Raw genomic sequence first — 20,077 nt, 5'->3', positions numbered from 1 at the left:
TATCAGACAAGTACCAATGTGATCTGGCCTTTAAAAACATCTTATTATTGAATACATAGAAGAATCCATCTTTACCTATAAATTGTGCTAAAGAGTAACAATAAGTTGTGTTCTCTGTCAAGTAAGTCATGATGGCAATGGCTTTTGTTCATTTCAGGTGAGTAAACTTGAAGCTGTGGGATACAAGCCGATTTTATTTATTGGCAAGCCAGATAAAAGGGCTTCGAATAAATGGGTTGCAGAAGTAATTACTCATCTGCACCCCACTCCAACAGAATGGTTCCAATCACAGAAACTCTTTGCCTGGAAACCATTCTGTCTGGTGAGACCGCTTGGCCATGGCAGCTTCCACACAGTGGTATGTACACTACTCTGTTGACTGCTTCTGACAAATCTGATACATAATGACACATAACCCACAATGCTTTAAATCTCATTCCGTAACCCCATACAATTTCAGAGATGCTTTTAAGGTTGATGTTTAATACAAATTATTTATTTATCATAAATGCATCCCAGACTCTGTCGATCTCAGGACAAAGAGAAGGGCGTTTGACATCATCATGTCAGTAAGAAGACTTGAGGAGGAGCAGAAGATTCTTGTTGCAGAGATGGACCACCATTGGAAATCTCTTTCAACTCGTTCCAATACCCTCAGAGAGCTGTCCTGCTTGTGTTCTAGTGAGACAATGAAAAGTATGTATTTGTAATAAATTACATAAACATAGGGTTGCCCTGACCAAAGATTACTATTAGGGGGCAGCCCTAATAAGTATACACAAAAATGATGACTGTTTATACATTTTCCAAGGCTGGTCTTATATATATGTGTTCCTCTTTTAAGATTCGCAATGTGGCCTAAGTGAAGAGGGTTTGAAAGGTCTGCAGAGCATCATCCTCAGAAAGCGGCATCAAATCAGACAAATGAAGGTGCAAGCAAGAGACTGTTACCTGCAAGTTTTGTCTGGAGCAGAGAGCATCAACTTTTTGTACAGTGCTTCAGCTGATGAGTACGACAGTGACTACGAAATATCTGATGATGGACTGTAATCTACAAGACTGTAACACCTTTCATACTTCTGGACAATTACCTTAACTATGAATATAAAGCAATTAACAACATCTGCTGTGTGGGGTACTTTATTTCAACTTTTTAGTAGAACTCTATGGTGCTGTATAACAATTGAGGCATGGGTGAAGCAGATTATGAGGAAGAAATTTTTTTCCCCAACATAATATTCAATGTGCTTTCTGTATAATCTAGTACAGGTTTCATAGTCAACTGATGGGATTCTCTGGTACTCAAAACATTTCACCACTCAATTGTGTAGATTCATCAGCTGTGACCTGATTAACAGTATAATGTTACAGTTTTTCTGAATTGCTAAAACACATTTCTTGAAACCATCACTCACATTCTCTAAACCTTAAACACAAAACCACATTTTCAAACCACATTCAGAGAACCTCTGACTCCAATGCAAAATCAAACAATTGCCTCAAAACCATAAATTAAACAATGCTCTCAATCATAGACACAGTGAGTCAATATTATAAACACTACAGATCATTCGTTAGACACTACAGTACATCAAAAAATTAAGAACACAGAATCCAAAGCATGCAGTTACTGAAAAAAGTATATTTTGTAACTAAGTAAACAAATTTTGCAATTACATAGTAAAAGTATAGTAATTACAACTTACAGTAGTAAGGTGAATAATTTGTATACTGTATGCACTGCAAGTATTGTATTGTACTGAATATTGTATAGTATTGAATGTCTGTATATTCAGTACTTGCATACTGTGAAAATACAGTGACCCGACTGCAAAAGACAAAAAGGTTACAGTAAAAAACTAAATGAAAAGCATTATAGTCACTCAGAAGAGATGTGCAACTGCAGAATCAAGGTCAGTGAGAGAGATTTATTCTGCTTCAGATTCATGTCTTCATGTTGCGTTCAGATTGAGGACTTTATTCACATCACAGACAATATCATCTCTGCAGGCAAAGGGAAAAACCCTAAAGCAGATCCAGCCTTGACAACATTCTCCACACCTTCCCATATTCCTCCTTGTTCACCACCTCTTACACTCATACTCTTCTTCCTCTCCCTCTTATATTGTTTCCATCCATTGTTAGTATCAACATTCAGTGCAACATTTTGAGTCAATTTTGCCACTCTGAACTGACTTGTATTATGTACAGTCCAACAAATTAGATTAGGCTATTGAGAATTTGGGGGTATAGTGTTTTAGCAATACAGAAAAAGTGTATTTTACAAATTTTGTAAAATATTACTGTAATTTTGTATTAATGTTTATATAAATGTGCCTCAATACAGTTTGTTGTCCATGATGAAGAGAGTATCTGTATAGGTTTTACTGCCCTTCCCCCCCCCCCAGGGGTCCCGTAGTACCCATGAAAGAGCAAAAAAAAAAAAAAAAAAAGCACATTCTTCAAAGTCTGCAAATGCAAAGTCTGATAAGCGTATCAAAGTGAAACTTGGTAGGACAATTATTTAGGCTATGTTTAATACATAATGTTGGACAGAGATGTCTGGCATACATGGAAAGGTGTTATAAAAACATTTTTAAAAGTGCCCACAGTAAAATACCAAATTTCAGCCTGGCTCTCAAATATGTCAAAGAGGTTTGTATAATGAACATATTTGGATGTCCCTTTGTTCATTAAAGATTGTATTTATTTAATTATATTACTAGACGTTTTTAAACTACATTACCCATAAGCCTCTATCATTGTGTCGATGGGATGTGCGCTGTAAATTGTAGTTCATTGAAGTGTGAAGTTACACTATAGGGTTAGGTTTAGGATCTCGGTAAACGTGTACTTTCTTTCAATATAGCAATACCTCATTGTTAACTGACAGTATTACTGTCGTCAAAACGACAGCAAAACATAGGTTGCGATATGGAGCGCTTTTTATTCTGACCTAAACATTAGTCCAACCACAGCTTGTCCTGCTGGCGCCAAGGAAACGTTAAAGCCACGTCACACTGTCCATATATGGAATTTACAAGCTCTTCCTACTTTTGATGTAAGCAAATCCAGGATTTTTTTTCACTGAAAGAAATACAACAACGCTTAATTTCCCTGATCATGTATGTATAAGTTCTGCAATAAAAAATAATAACAATTAATTAATTAATTAATAAATAAAAACAGGCTCTTCCGACCGAAGATAGGCTATGTAACCCTACAGGGATGTTATAATTACAAAAAGAAAAGTAGCCTACTCTTTATAGTTATTCCAGCATGCAGTATTTTGTTTTAAACAGATTAAAATGCGTCTGTAACATTTAAAGATGATTGCACACACTTTGTACTATTTCCCCAAATGTATTGATATGCCAAACTATTTAAAGACTTTAATTTTTATTTTCTTTAAAAAAAAAAAAACAACAACCCAGGAGCCACCAGAAAATACATTATTTTCTTTCCTTTGAAGAACACATTGCCCCCAAAAATAAAAAACAATATATATATTTACATGATTCATTTGAAATTATTTTGCTGTGAATAAATGCAAGGCAAATATAAATAGTTAATAACAATTATAAGTATAAATGTTAAAGGAATTAATATATAATATTGTAATTGAACATTTCAAACAGGACTACAACATTTAAGTGACATTTTAATAGCTTTAGTAGTATTCTGTGGTATTTATTCATGGCTGGCATACCAGACCAATAGTTCAAGTAGACTGACTTATACTAAAACAACAAAAAAAGCAAAAATAATGTCTTTGGGAAAGCCATTATGACAAACAGTACTAACTTTGTCCCTTTTGATCTCACACTTCCTGGCTGTTGTGCAGTTCTACCAGAAAGACTCGGGAGGCAAAATAGTGTAACAAGCATGCATTTATTAACAGCCCAGCAAGCAAGTATTGAGATATAAAGTTCTTTGGCATTGGCCCCGTGCATAGCTCGCAATCCGAGGGTACGGAATCTGCATTTCCTGCCTAAAGACGAAGGCAGGGGCGCAGCCGACCCCCTGTGAGGTATGGGGAGGGACCATCCTGGTGGAGGTGGGGAGGATGAAGGTGAATGTATGTGTAAGCATCTGCGAACTCAGACATGTGTACACATTTTTCTTACTACAAGTTTTAGAACACGATTGGATAGATGAGAAGGTAATAAGTGACGTAACAATTGAGTCTTCCCGGCAGAACTTACGCTAAAGCTTTCATTTCATGAAAATTTTAAACACCATTAAGAAAATAAACACAAAAAGAGACTGGGTATTGGACAAAAAACTTTAATGAACAAAAGCAATGAAAAACAAAAACAAAAAAACCCTCAAAAATAAACTTCCAGGTGAGAGTCCAGGTGACTAGGCTGTCATGCTGAAAGCTGGTTGGGATCTGGGGACTTAGGCATAACATGTTGGAATTCACTGGCAGGCTCCCATGTGTCATCCCAGGTTTTGCCACTGTAAAATATCATAAGTGCACAAAATTTCATTAGAACACAGAGGAAAAAAATAAAAAATAAAATCACTGTTGGGTTAAATTTAGAGAGTTCATTGAAATGTATTGATGCTTGTTAAAGTAGCATTAACCCTGGTAAAGCCCAGTGGTGGAATGTAACTGAGTACATTTACCGGTACTCAATTTACTTAATAACAAATTTGAGGTACTTGGACTTAATTGGTGTATTTTCATTTAGCACTTTTTTATACAACATTGCATCTCACAGGAAAATATGGTACTTTTTCCTAAACTACAATTGTCTGGCAGCTCTAGTTACACAATTTTCCATACAGTTTCTGTACATTGTGAAAGCCATGTATTTCCAAATTTACTGATTTCAAAATGTTTCTGATTAAGTTGTCATTAGCGGGATGAGGAAAATTTTATGTCATATACGACAGTTTAGAACACAGATCTTATGTTTGATGTTCTTATGTTCCTTTGAAAATAAAATTTCCAGCACATACAACAGGATTCTCCATCGTAGAAAAACTAAATTATGACACATAAACACAAAGAGTTTCAGATGCTGAAAGATAAATTTATGTGTGCATGAATCACTGCTACTTTTGTAATGCATTACAGAGTGGATGTCCTGCAGGCTCAATAATAAGCTAGTTCAGAGCTAGAGCTAGCCGCTAGAGTACTTACTAGAAACAGAAAACATGATCACATCAGGACTATTTTATTGTCCATACATTGGCTGTCTGTCAGCTAATTTGAGAATTCTATTAATTACTCAGAAAGTACTGAATGGTCCAGCTCCTCATTACCTATAATCCATTGTGTTAATCACAAAATTCCAGGAACTTACAAATATAATATTCTAAATGAAAACAAGGAGGTAGATCATTCTCCCATTTGTCTTTAAAATGATGGAATAGTCTTCCGAGCATTCCAAATTAGGACACACTCTCTCAGTCCAGACTAAAGACAGTCCAGATATTTGTCTTTAGTCTGGACTGAGAGAGTGTGTCTGAATTTGGAATGCTCGGAAGACTATTCCATCATTTTTCATCATCGGAATGCATGTCCTAAAGGTTACAAGGGCCTACCTGATGGATCTAGCTCTTCCAAATGCCTTCACCTCATTGCTATTTTCTTCTGAGTACTGACAATCAACCTCACTCCAGTTTCTCTAAAGACTACCTCAGAGGATGATTTACTGATGGGATCAACTACAGGACCAGGGAGTTTTCTCTTGCCACAGACAACACTGACATGAACTTCCATGCTGCTTGCAAGAAACCAGTTGTACTTTGCCTACATTGTATTAGTCATGGAATGGACTAATTTGCATTGCAATGGAATTAAATAATTAATAAAACATAACTTACCACACAGTGCAAGGCAACCAGTGGACTCTCAATTCGGCTTTCCCCTAGACACACAAACACAAGTAATAAGTATTCTAACTGTTTAAGCAATCAATGCATAGGCCATATTGTTGTATTATCTTTGAAAGGTCAGAATCAGTCATTGAGATAAGAAAGCAGCCTAACAGAACATATTTTACCTCATTTATCCGTTCCCCTGTTATACAATCAAAAAGGAACACCTTCTGCCTACTACATTTTCGGCAACCTGAAATAATGAAAAAACAAGGAAAGTTTATTAAGCCATGAATGCCATGCTTTGTAGCTGAATCAGTCCATATTTATAATTTCACATGTGAGGCGATATGCAGTCCTTTCCATTCATGTCAAAGTGAATTTTTCCCTGTTTATGTCAATAAAGCAAAAAGTACAGGATTGGTTTTCCCAAAGTCCTCTTAGCTTAGGTCAGGGTTTGACATTAACCAACGCCCTTGGACATTGGCCACAACTAAATAACTAGATACTGTGAACTGGCTACCAATGATTCGGTAAGCCGATGAATCTAATTTACATTAAGTCAACTGTGACTGGGAGCAAATTTATTAACAGTGTAGAGAAAGTATGTACTATGCAAAAATTTACCTTTTCTTCTGTTCTTCACACATGGCCCCTCCAGACTCAAAGACGTGGGAATGGAAGAGGCAGATGGAGGAGAGACAGAGGCAGAATAGTGTGAAGAGGTAGAGGTGTTTTTCCTTTTCATTTGTCGCAAAGACAGTGGAGGTGGGGAAGAAACTGAAGGAAGAATAGTTGTAAAAGTAGAAGAGGAAGTAGGAAAGAGAGAGGTTGGAGAGAGTTGGGAAGACAGAGGAACAAGGTCAAGAACAAATACTGTCTCAGACTCCTTGAGAGTCGCGGTTTGACTCTCCTCCTCCGCGGTTTGATTCTCCTCCTCCGCGGTTTGACTCTCCTCCTCCGCGGTTTGATTCTCCTCCTCCGCGGTTTGATTCTCCTCCTCCGCGGTTTGACTCTCCTCCTCCGCGGTTTGATTCTCCTCCTCCGCGGTTTGACTCTCCTCCGCAGTTTGACTCTCCTCCTCCACGGTTTGACTCTCCTCCGCGGTTTGATTTTCTGGTTGCTGTGCTGCTGAGGTTGCTATAATACAAGTTTACGTTCATTTAAAATCTGTACATATTAACAAAGAAATATAGATGTATTCTAAATATTCATAATTTCTAAACCAAAACATTACTTACATTTTGTCAAGATAAATTCATAGGCCCTCCGCATCTTTTCCAAAAAATTTTTAGTGACAGGAGTGGGGTGCAGATGAGTAATTACTTCTGCAACCCATTTATTCGAAGCCCTTTTATCTGGCTTGCCAATAAATAAAATCGGCTTGTATCCCACAGCTTCAAGTTTACTCACCTGAAATGAACAAAAGCAGTAATAACACATTAGTTAAACCCACTGAATTATTCGAAACATCAGTACAATTTTAAACAAGCAATTTTAATTTAAGAACATTTAATGGAGTTGGAGTACAATGCAAGAAAATGTGTCGTAACATGTTTCATTATGATTATTTTAGAAGAAACATTACTCTTGAACTGAATTCAATCAATGGCCAGTTTCAGATAAAGTCAGAGGTACTCCTGCAGTTTCTGCCATTGCCATCATGACTTACTTGACAGAGAACACAACTTATTGTTACTCTTTAGCACAATTTATAGGTAAAGATGGATTCTTCTATGTATTCAATAATAAGATGTTTTTAAAGGCCAGATCACATTGGTACTTGTCTGATATTCAGTATGAGAAAAACACAGGCTTTCAACTTCACTTCACGTAACACTAATTTATGAAATATTAACATTTTTACTTACTGCAATACGGGCAGAATCAATTATACGCCCAGCATTTCTGCTTTTGAGGACAGATTTCCCCCACTGGCCATCCAGGGACACCAATTTTTCTTTTATTTTATTTTTGGTGGACAGGCTTGCAAAACAGACATGGCAAGTTTTCCTGCTTGCCTGATTGGGAGTCTTGCAGAAAGGGCAGGGCCTGAATTTGGGCCTTGTCATGACTAGACACCAAATATACACGAACACAAACAGACAGAAAGACTCACAACAAAGAGATGGACATATAAAACAAATATATATATATGTAAAGAGAGAGAGAGAGAGAGAGAGAGAGAGAGAGAGAGAGAGAGAGAGAGAGAGAGAGAGAGAGAGAGAGAGAGAGACTGATGAAATACAGGTTAACAAGACGAACGTGGCTCTTAAAAGTGCCTTTGTTTGAGTGTGTGTGTGACTGTGTGTGTATGTGGTGGGGGTTAGAATAAAACAAAATTGAAGCTGCCAAATTTGAAGGACCTAAAGGAAGAAAAAAACAAACAGATTTGAACATTTTACACCAGTATTCTCTTCATCTGTGTTGCCAGAATGGGCTAGAGTGTATGTGATATTGATTTTATTTTATACAGTTTAATAAACAAGAAGTTAATATTGTTAATTACATTTTAGACCAGAACAATGAATAATGCAAGTTTTGCTCTATTTCGCCCCCCAAAAAAAGCCAAAGCCACAGCAGAACTTTTAAATATATAAAATATATATTATATATGAATCAGTCAATACGTTATGACAGCATTACTTATTACATTAATTATACACATTTTTTTATTTCGTATTGAAAACTTGTGATGAGCCACAAGGTTGTAGTTATGAATTAATTTGTATAGTTTATTATAGATTTATTTGGGTGTTTATTATATCATTTTGTGTGGATTTTAAACAATTACTGGGCTGTAAAACAAACCAATCTGGCAACACCGTTCTTCATCTGAACATTTAACGTTATAATGTTGGATAATAGTTGTGGGCTAATGTAATACTGGAAATCTTACATTCCCTTAGAATTGTACCTTGCATGCATGAACTTGAACAAAAATTAACTTTCAGTATTTGATTAGCTAACTTTGCTAGCCTGCACATTTGGTGTAACGTTAGCAAGCTATATTTTTAATAATGTCTTCTATAATTTACCGTCATGATAAATAATTGTCACCTTACACGTCTAAATGTTCTAAACACAAGTTATTGTCCTGATTCAAAAGTTTTTAATGTGTACATTTAAGAATAGTATCCATCTCTATTAATTAACTCTTATACTTACCGAGTGGTAAATCGCAATGGACCTTGGGATCGCCCCATACAGTGACGTCAGCGTTATTAATTAAGAGGATTTAATAAATATAAATCAATAAATAAACAAAACTTTGATTAATTGAACACAATCGTAGCATATTATATTTATTTATTAACATCAACAAAACTCGATAAAAATACGTTATCCAGCATGCTCTACTTAAAGCAGTGTCAAAATGAGCGTTGTTAAACTCATCGCTGAATGCTGTTGCTCACCATGTGCGTTGTTAAACTCACCGCTGAAAGCTGTTGCTCGCCAAAATGAGCGTTGTTAAACTCATCGCTGAATGCTGTTGCTCACCATGTGCGTTGTTAAACTCACCGCTGAAAGCTGTTGCTCGCCAAAATTAGCGTTGTTAAACTCACCGCTGAATGCTGTTGCTCACCATGTGCGTTGTTAAACTCACCGCTGAAAGCTGTTGCTCGCCAAAATGAGCGTTGTTAAACTCATCGCTGAATGCTGTTGCCTATAATCGCGCTAAACCTTTGAGCAGAGGGCAGTTTGATATCAGATTGCGAGAGGTTTTAAACATCAAAAACCAGTTGGAGGGCCATATAAAGATGATCTGGGGTCTGCCATTTGATTAGCCCTGCCATAGATCATTTATTGTAGCCTATTCCTTTTAATTTTTTATTTATTGTAGTCTCGACCCATTCACCGCAGACAACGGGCTGCGTTATGCTTACCCAAGACGTCAAATTTCAACGCCGCAGGCTCCAGTTCATAGATCTATAGAAGTCTATAGGACTACCCTGCACGTTGAAAATTGACGCTAAGGGTACGCCCAGGTCGTTAAAAAGTGACGCCAAGGGGTCCTGGCCAAGCGTCCATATGTGACGACTTGGGAGTGAGAATGTGTTGACATGTCACCCTTGACCCCTGAGGCTTCGTGGTGTCCGTGGTGTCCGTGAGGTACGTGCAAAACGTGTCCTGCGTGCAAAGTCTTAGACAAGGATTGAAATGCACCTAAAATAACTGTATCTCAACATGTATTAAAAAGAAATAAATAATTTCACAAGCACACAACCAAATAATATAGAAATGATTATTGATTTGTATAAAAGTAGTGTAAGCATTCAAAAGGATATAGAAATATATATATATATATATATATATATATATATATATATATATATATATATATATATATATATATATATGTATGTATAACTGAAGAGACAAGGGATTTTGACCAACCCTTCACCTCACTGCAGCCACCTACTTTCGCATACATTTCAGGCGAGGCAAGGCGCATCTCAAACAAGCCTAACCTCGCCGAAGGTGATACGAAAGTATCTGGAAGCAGCAGGTACCGGTACAACTTTTACACAGTTGAAAACCAAACAAAGGCGAGTCGAGTCAAGTCGAGTCTAGGCGAGTCGAGGCGAGTTGGTACTGTGTAGTGGAAAAGCGCCATAAGTTGCCAAACACAATTCAGTGGTTCCTTAAGCAACCCTTTCTTTAAATTTGGGCGTGGGGTGGATGACGTGTAGTCACAGTGTATAAGAATGAGGAAGATATACGGCACTTACCAGTTTTATCGGATAAGTAGGTAGCCTACTATTAAGGCCAGTATTGATACCAATACCTATAGTCCTATCTCTTCTGAAAAGAAAGTTTGTGCGATTTCTGGGAATGACACAGGTAATTATAACCATTTAACATGATATTTGAAAGCCGTAGGCTAATTTTAACATATAATTATCAGACTTTTGGCAAATTTTAATTTAAACTTATAAAAAACATAACGCAAACACATTATATTAAATGTGTCACATTAACATTCGTGGCTATTGTAAAACAAATCCAGATAATATGCTACTCTAAATGAGCCCGCTGTTATATTGACGTCACGATGTCTTGCAGCAGGCTTGTTTAGACTGTCTGCAGGAGAAATTGTTCATTTACAGTTTCTCTTTCTCTTGTAACACTGCAGTGTACGTATTATCTTAAAATTAATTGTTTAAACTGCAAGAATTTATGAGAGAATCTTTCTAAGTGAGGTTCTCCCATCACCTGAAGTAGTAGGCTATTCTTCGAGATCGGTGCGCCCATCCCCGAGTTTCGGTAAAACAAAAACCGTGCACAAAGGTTTTTTTTTTGTTTTTTTTTACCCAGCATAATGGACATTTATTTGACACATTTTACAATATATTTTTTCCTCCTTCTTTATTCGTGTTATTTCTTTATTTTACTTCTTATTTATACTTCTTTATACATAGCCTACATGCAAAGATATAGGACCTAGCCTAACTAAACATTGAAGAAGGCGCAGACCAAACGTAAAAGTTTTTTACTGTAGGCTGCATTTGTGTTGGGTTTAAGAAACACAAATTGACTTTACATTTTGCTTAACCCAACAAAAACAGAACACAGACCTATCTGACTGTCTTTAAAATTGAATGCATTGCCAGCTATCCATAATATTTGTATAGGCTATATGACGATATCGACAAAGAAAAGTTAATGAAAGTAGGCTAGGTGAGAGGGTCATTGCATCCAATCATGAAGCAGAGTTTAAAGGCCTGCTGAAACAAAAATGTTATTCCCATGATATTGAATGTGTCTGTCTCCATTTTAATTCAAACTGAAAATATTTCACACGGATCCAAATGGCTATTTTCTGTTCCATAATGAATAGTTAGTTGTTGGTTAAACAGGTGAACAAAATTACATAAAGGGACAATTATGGAGGTAGATTTTAACAGAAAGGATGACAATAATGTTTACAGTTTATTAATTAATGTTTGTTGGCCCACAATGATCTTACATTACCTTTCAATTTTTGCCGTATTGTGACTTTTGTGGTTCTACTTCTTTTCTGAAAATAATAGGCCAATAATAATAATAAAACTTCTGGAGTTCCCTTACAAAAAAATAAGTATATATTAATTTTATTAAGTACTTAAGTAAAGTTCAAGTATATTTGTAAGTATACCTTTTGTAAGTAGGTAATCTAATATCAATATACTAGTAGAGTGACCTGGAAGTGTAAGCTACTACTGTATCAGTACTACTTGGTCAGGACTATATTGGCCCAATTTTTTGTATATAAAAGTATACTTAAAAGTTTTAAGTAGGCCTATACTTAAAGTGTAACAGTAGTACATTTTGAGTACACAGCTAGTTTACATCTTTTTTTTTAGTTTGTACTGCAACTAAAAGTGAACTTATGGGTATACTGATAGTTTAGTTAAATAGGCCTACTTATAGGACTTTTTTAGTTTATGAAAGTACACCTTGAACTATATATCTACTACTAGTTTAGTTGTTTTGTACTGCAAGTATACTTGTAAGTTTTCTTTTAAGGGTTAGTTCACCCAAAAATTTAAATTCTGTCAGTAATTACTTTGGTGTAATAGTGCCCCCTACCGTATAACAGTGAAAACTTGGATAGCCAGACATTTCCATTAAGGGTAGGGAAGTGTTGTGTCATCAATTACAAAAAGAAATCCGTAAATGTGGGGAAAGAGTTAAGTAAATTTGAAGTAAATTCCTATGTACACTAGCAGTTGACTACACAAAAATTCACAAACTCAGAATTAGGAAAGTAGCCTATCTGTTTTCTTTAAAAATCAATATTTTCAAACTAATATATTGTATTTGGGTGCCAAAACGTGCAATTTTACAAGACAGTAGAATGAGTAAACACAACTACAAGCCAAGTATACTTAAAATACTTAATTATACCTTTAAGTATCCCGATTAAAAGATTGATTAGGCTACAAGTACAGGCCAAATATACTTAGACATTTCTGTCAGTAAGTCAAGTATACTTAAGTGTAAGTTTAAATATATTTCTGAGTAGTACATAAAGTATATTTCTGAGAAGTATATAAAAAGAAGTATACTAATAGCACCCTTGAAAAAAACTATTTTTTGTATGGGTTGAAGAAGCATTAATGACTGATGTATTAAATGTCCATAATGGCAATCTCTCTCCACAGATTGTAATGAACACTGTGGAATTCCAGTTCCAAGTACCATTTTCAGTTCCACTTCCAATTCCAATACCTAGAAAAACAGATCCCCTAATACAATGCATCACAGACAACAAGTTAAAGAAACTTTGCAAATCATTAAAAGGCAGAGATATTAATGATTTGTACTCTTCTGAAGTCTGGAATGATGATGTTACACCATTAACAGCAGCAGTTATATGCAAAAATGAAGGAATCTGCTCCTATCTACTTAAAGAGTCGGCTGATCCTAACAAACATTCAACAAATGGACAAACACCTCTACATTATTCTGCTTTAATAACTGGAGTTCCATTGAGTATTGTGAAAAGATTACTTGCAGCAAAAGCTAACCCAGATGGAAACAGATTACTAATTTTTACTCCATTGCAATGTGCTGTTGGCAATGGCCGTGAAGACATTGTGAAAGCACTTATAGAGGCTGGAGCTTCACCTGTAAGGAACAATGGGAGGAATGCAGAACTTGATAAAAAGGTGGAGAAAATTATTTGTCGTCTATCTTCACAGGGTGAAGTGTTTGAGAAAGTACGTATATCTTTCTCTTTTCATTGTGCTGTACAAACGACAAACCAGACAGAAGTTTACAGAGTGTTTAAGGAACATTTCTTTCAAGAGGATCCTTTTGTTCCTTTGATTTATTTTGAGAAATACTTTGGTGTCATTGGTCTTGGTGCAGAGCAGTACCGTCAGACCGCCACCAAGTGGTTAAAAGACACAAAGAGTGCAGACCGATATATTGAGGGACTCATCAAGCGCTTTCCAAGAATCAATCAGGAAAACTTGCAGATTGCACTGAGCTGCTTAAATGTTGCTTTGTGTGTCAGTGAAAGCATCTCTCCTCAGGCATTCAGTGAGCTTGAGCCAATTCTAACAAACAGTCTTCAGCTCTTTGGAAATGCACAAGGAGAAAGAGTCAATCATCTGATACTAAAGATACTCAATGTCATGATGCAGAAGACGTCTGAGGAGAAACTGAGTACTAACAAATCTGTCTATGAGAAGTTATGCAAAAGTCTATTGCCTCTCACACGTCCTGATTATTCAAGTCTAATTGGAGTGTGGACATATGGACTCTTCGCCAATATAAATGACTTTGCTCCAGAACTTGTTGCATTGTGTGAATTGTCTCCCATCCCAGATATGACACTTATAAAAGCAGAGACAGAGATGGATGAAGTCATGAAAAAAAAACTGCAGAAGTTTGATGAATCACTGAGACATCCAGCCGGTTCAAGTGCAGTGAATAGTTTATGTGAGGAGGCTGCTGCTCTATCAACAAGCAGGAAGAAGAAAAAGAAGAAGAAAAAGAAAAAAATCCAGCAAGAAGTGGGATCACAAGAAGGTGAGCTGCAAGATAAAGAGGAACCGTATCCAGACACTGTAGTGAAATCTATTGAGGAATCAAACTCAAGTGTGCAGCCTTTCACACAGCCTGCTGAGAACTCAAGAAGGTGGCATCAAACCAGTCTTCGTTGGCGGCCCAAGCTTGAGAAGCTTGTTAACATGGATGCTAACAAGACATATAAGCTGGGAAGTCTTACTCTTGTTTTCAACCCTGAATTTCTGATTGCTAGGGGAAGTGATGGAACACAAGTTTTCCTTGGTTTGAGGGATGACGGCACAGAAGTGGCTGTGAAACGAATGGATAAGTTTAATTACCAAGATCTCAAAAATGAGGAGGAATTTCTACGACATCCAGACCTTGATAGTCCCTCCATTGTGCGATATGTGGACTTTACCGAAGATGAGCATTTTGGATACCTTGTACTTCAGCTTTGTGAGTACACACTGGAGGAATATATCCAAGAGCATTTACCAGATGATTACATTGAGAGAAGTTTGGTTCTGAAGAAGCTGGTGAAGGAAGTTCTCTGCAGCTTACAGGTTTTACACCAACCACAGACCAAAGTGCTCCATCGAGACATCAAACCCCAGAATGTTCTGATTGGTAGGAGATAAACCTGCGTTGCAACATCTGTAATTAAAATATCTTCTTAATTTTTCCCCTTGACATAATGTGGACTTTCCATTTGTTACAGACATAAAAGGAATGGCTAAATTGGCTGATTTTGGTATAAGTCGCAGACTAAAACAGGGCGAAACCACCATACGAACAAGAATTGCTGGAACTAGATGCTGGAAGGCAAAAGAGACCATTAAGGAGAAGGTCAACACTGGGTACAAGAGGAGCTCCGACATTCAGGTGTGTTTAAAAAAATAATAATTATCACTTAACTCAAAGTGTATTTGGTTCGTCAACGTTGTATTAAATATATATATTTTTATATTGAAAGCAGAAAAATGAGAAATACCTCTTTTTCAGACTTTAAAAAACAAAAACAGAATTCAGCTTATTTCTCGTCATCAGTTCCTTCCATGCAAGTCTAACTGCTCCCTCTGGACAGTTTGTGTCAAGCCATTCGTTAGTCTGCTTGTTTGATGAGAAGGAGATTAAATGTAGTAGCAAAAATCGCTTGAGAATGTGTATAACTATAACACTGTATGATTATAATTCTGATTCTGAGGAAGAACTGATGACGGTATGGTTTGATCTTTGGATGACAAATTACAGGAAAGGGGAGTTTCATGCTTGCCTACACTTGGAAATCAAATATTAAACCTGTTTATTCATTTTCTATCTCTGAATGTAAAAATAAAAAATAAATTGTTTTGTGTGTCGATTTTTTCTGCTTTCCGATATATATATATAAAAAACACGAATTAATGCAACATACACGTAACCATTTTTTACTGATAATTCTGAATTATACTGTAACCTGTTTGAAGGTTGCTGGGATGTTAGTGTACTACATTCTCTCTGGAGGACACCATCCGTTTGGTGAAGATGTGGACTGTGAGTACAATATTTTAAGAGGAAGATACTCACTGGAACATCTGGATGATGATGTAGCGAAGGATCTCGTTGAGTGTATGATAAATGGAAATCCAGAAGAGAGACCAACAGTGGAGCAAACCCTTGCACACCCCTTCTTCTGGACTGATAAAAGGTAGAATATAATTTTGATGACATTTTGCAGGTGAAATACTGTACGAAACTTTAAAGAATATGTCCAGTGTTCATGAAACATTAATCCCAATGTTTATATTATATATATATATAGTCATGGCCAAAATTGTTGGCACCCCTGGTAAATATGATCAAAACTGGCTGTAAAAAATAAATCTGCATTGTTTATCCTTTTGATCTTTCATTCAAAAAATTGCCAAAATTCTAACCTTTCATTGAAGCAAGAGAATTGAAAGTGGGGCTAAATCACATTATGAAATAAATGTTTTTCTCCAAAACACGTCGGCCATAATTATTGGCACCCTTTATTAAATACTTTTTGCAACCTCCTTTTGCCAAGATAACAGCTCTGAGTCTTCTCCTATAATGCCTGATGAGTTTGGAGAACACCTGACAAGAGATCAGAGACCATTCCTCCATACAGAATCTCTCCAGATCCTGCAGATTCCCAGATCCATGTTGGTGCTTCTTCTCTTCAGTTCAGCCCACTCATTTTCTATAAGGGTTCTGGCCAGGGACTGGGATGGCCATTGCAGATCTTGGTTTTGTGCTCAGTGACCCATTTTTGTTTTGATTTTGATATTTGTTTTTGGATCACTGTCCTGTTGGAAGATCCAAACATGGCCCGTTATAAGATTTCTAGCCCCGGCTGTTAGGTTTCGATTTTTTATCTGTTGGTATTTGATCCAATCCATGATGCCATGTATCTGAACAAGATGTCCAGGACCTCTGGCAGAAAATTAGGCCCACAGCAGTAAAGATACAGCAGAGTATTTCATTTTACACATGGGGTACTTTTTTATCCCTGTGTGCACCAAACCCATCTTAAGTGTTTGCTGCCAAAAAAGCTATTTTTTTGGTTCCTCTGTCCATAGAACGTTTGAAAAGTACCTGACACTACTGGCACTTCAAACGGGACGGGTTCTATGGTCAGATGAAACAAAAAAATAGCTTTTTTGGCAGCAAACACTTAAGATGGGTTTGGTGCACACAGGGATAAAAAAGTACCCCATGTGTAAAATGAAATACTCTGCTGTATCTTTACTGCTGTGGGCCTAATTTTCTGCCAGAGGTCCTGGACATCTTGTTCAGATACATGGCATCATGGATTGGATCAAATACCAACAGATAAAAAATCGAAACCTAACAGCCGGGGCTAGAAATCTTATAACGGGCCATGTTTGGATCTTCCAACAGGACAGTGATCCAAAAACAAATATCAAAATCAAAACAAAAATGGGTCACTGAGCACAAAACCAAGATCTGCAATGGCCATCCCAGTCCCTGGCCTGAACCCTATAGAAAATGAGTGGGCTGAACTGAAGAGAAGAAGCGCCAACATGGATCTGGGAATCTGCAGGATCTGGAGAGATTCTGTATGGAGGAATGGTCTTGTCAGGTGTTCTCCAAACTCATCAGGCATTATAGGAGAAGACTCAGAGCTGTTATCTTGGCAAAAGGAGGTTGCAAAAAGTATTTAATAAAGGGTGCCAATAATTATGGCCGACGTGTTTTGGAGAAAAACATTTATTTCATAATGTGATTTAGCCCCACTTTCAATTCTCTTGCTTCAATGAAAGGTTAGAATTTTGGCAATTTTTTGAATGAAAGATCAAAACGATAAACAATGCAGATTTATTTTTTACAGCCAGTTTTGATCATATTTACCAGGGGTGCCAACAATTTTGGCCATGACTGTATATATATATATTAAGCGTAAATATGTTTTCAATCACAATTTATTAGACACTATAGAGATGACATAGCTGTCATAATAGCTGTAGATGATAAAGCTTATTGTATAATGTGTTTGACATCGTCTCAGGAGAGTGCGGTATCTGAAAATCTTGGGAAATGAGAAAGAGGCTGAAAACTGTCGTAATGCAGATACGGAGCTCCTTACTGCCACTGCAACATACACAGAGGGGAAAAGCTTTTCTGAATGGAAAACTAAAGTAAGTATAACCTCAATGCACTCCATATAACTTATGATACATAAATTAAGATCTTTTGTCCTGCAGTTTATTTTCTTCTTTTGACTGGTGCATCAGAAAAACCTGCTAATAGCTAGTTAAGACATATAATTAAACTTGCTTTTCTTGTTAAAGACAAATTTAATACATTGCAGCTTTATACATTTTTTTTAATGTGTCAAAATATTGTTTTCTCAGTTGCCATCTGATTTTGTCCAGAAACTGGATGGTAAGAAGAAAGTCTATCCTGAGAACACACTGGGCCTGCTGCGTTTTATACGCAACCTACACGAGCATTAGTAAGTTACAGAAAGAATTAACGACAGACTGTTAAATTATATATATATATAAACAATAAACAACCCGAGCTGGTAATGCGTTTACAATGCCAGGTGGAGGACAAATAAAGTAACAACTGATCATCAACAGCCAGAAAGGAAGAAGTATCATAGATTTGTAAGAAATGATAAGTTTTTAAATAAGACTTTCTTGCACAATAATTGTGTTGCTTGTGTGCCGTTCTCTCCACAGTAAAGCAGATGCTCTGAAAATCAACCTGATGACTGAATTCCCTGATCTTTTTGGGAGTGTGTACCTGTTTGCCAAGGAGACAGGATGGAATGCCAGAGAAAGTGTCATGATGGACATCAACTCGGCATCATGATTGTAAATCTGAGATAAAATGCAATTTAGCAGTGACCAATAATTTCACCATAGTGACTGAGCACAAAAATTGTACACTTGACACTGAGTAAAGCTTGAGGGTTTCTCTTAGTTGCTATAAACTGTTTATTTAGTCTTTCATCAAATCTTAAGTCTTTTGTAAAATAAATCTATAAAATATACAAGTTTGAAATAAATATTTTGTAATTGCATGCAATTGACCCTTCGCATGGAGCTTGATTGACAGGCGATCTGCCCAATCATACTTAGTCATCCGCCATTTTGTCTGACAAAGCAGTCAGATTTGAACTTGAAAACCTGAGTGTACTGAAACCTTTCCGCGGTTAAAACAACATTCCTTCTTATGTTCATTCGTGTTTATTTGATGCTATGAATTAACTAGAAGGAAGAGATGATCGGTTCACGAGCAGCTTTAACTGATGTATACAGCGATCTGTCAGACACATTAAAGTGCCACAAAATGGTATATTGTTTAAATTTCTTTTAAAAAATTACCAAATTTGAAAGGTGAGACTTTGTTTAATATGTTTAATATTAAAAGTAACCGAAAAGTAACCTGGCCTGGCCTGCCCTGTCTGTCAGTGCGTTGTTAGTGTCCTCTCTGCTCCGCGATGTATTTTTCACTGCGTGAGAGCAGCATAGCTTGTCGGACATAGCGACAGTAACTAAGGGGGGCAGGTCTTTGCGAACGGTCAATTGACCTAATAGATTATGCAAGACTTCTTAAGATTATGTAATAGACTTCTCAGTGCTCTTTAGTGTTTTGGGAAGGGGGATTTTTTTTTTAGTAATAAACATGGCCTTAACATATGTGATTTGTCAGAAAAAAACAGTGTCAAATATTAATTTAGCACTTTTTGATAACCATTTGGACATATTTAACAGGAAATAAACCGTTTTAAATCAGCTTAAACAGGTTACATAACATATGAGGATTGCAGAACTGTAAAACTCGATCAAAGAACATCTGATGCATCAGGATTTGCTATTGAATTAACTAGTAATTAAAATTATTTTTGAAAAAAAAAAAATAATGTTGTTGTCGTGGTTTAAAATATTAACTGTTAAATAAAATATAAAAAAGTAATTAAAATGTTGGTTTGGTGAACATTTTGAAGGGACTAATTACATTTTTTAGGCTAATCATTTGCTGATTCAAGAGATGGATTCAAAGCCAGTGTAACAGTTAGCGGCTGTATTTATGCAAATAATCAGTAATAATGATTATACAGCTCATTTAAAACAATGAACAAACGTTAATCATCACTATTCTTCTCAAATGGTCTTTTGTATACGTTTCCCATAATGTGTGTTTGCCATCTACTGGTTGGACATGTACAATGCCTCTCTACAATAAAACAAAGAGAAACTACACTTTT

The 20,077-nt window shown here is 36.4% G+C and overlaps 2 protein-coding genes and 1 long non-coding RNA gene across 4 annotated transcripts; 2 read left to right on the top strand and 1 right to left on the bottom strand.

Annotated features, from left to right (window-relative positions):
- Window positions 1-269: 269 nt before the first annotated feature.
- Window positions 270-1,137, top strand: LOC306991562. The gene is made up of 3 exons (XR_013796124.1): window positions 270-358; window positions 520-696; window positions 845-1,137. It is a non-coding gene; the product is annotated as an uncharacterized lncRNA (long non-coding RNA).
- Window positions 1,138-4,322: 3,185 nt separating this feature from the next.
- LOC306987654 (uncharacterized protein) lies at window positions 4,323-9,890 on the bottom strand. 2 transcript variants are annotated; one of them, XM_079592114.1, is made up of 7 exons: window positions 7,704-9,890; window positions 7,074-7,245; window positions 6,938-6,972; window positions 6,460-6,898; window positions 6,018-6,085; window positions 5,839-5,882; window positions 4,323-4,461 (listed from the first exon to the last, which is right to left on the bottom strand). In XM_079592114.1, exons 1-7 carry the CDS (start codon window positions 7,902-7,904, stop codon window positions 4,371-4,373), a joined length of 1,050 nt encoding a protein of 349 aa, XP_079448240.1. In that variant the 5' UTR covers window positions 7,905-9,890; the 3' UTR covers window positions 4,323-4,370. The 2 variants fall into 2 exon arrangements, with proteins under 2 accessions (XP_079448240.1, XP_079448239.1); XM_079592113.1 differs by having other exon boundaries at window positions 6,460-6,972.
- Window positions 9,891-10,556: 666 nt separating this feature from the next.
- LOC306990117 (uncharacterized protein) lies at window positions 10,557-20,050 on the top strand. Its single transcript, XM_079596494.1, has 7 exons — window positions 10,557-10,677; window positions 12,981-14,961; window positions 15,053-15,216; window positions 15,801-16,021; window positions 17,867-17,996; window positions 18,213-18,313; window positions 18,546-20,050. Exons 1-7 carry the CDS (start codon window positions 10,669-10,671, stop codon window positions 18,676-18,678), a joined length of 2,739 nt encoding a protein of 912 aa, XP_079452620.1. The 5' UTR covers window positions 10,557-10,668; the 3' UTR covers window positions 18,679-20,050.
- The last annotated feature ends 27 nt before the right edge of the window (window positions 20,051-20,077 follow it).

The sequence above is a fragment of the Phoxinus phoxinus genome (assembly GCF_949152265.1).
Source record: "Phoxinus phoxinus genome assembly, chromosome: 2".
Taxonomy (NCBI): Eukaryota; Metazoa; Chordata; class Actinopteri; order Cypriniformes; family Leuciscidae; genus Phoxinus; species Phoxinus phoxinus.
The sequence above is the reverse complement of the archived record's forward strand: the minus strand, read 5'-3'. Positions and strand labels throughout refer to the sequence as shown.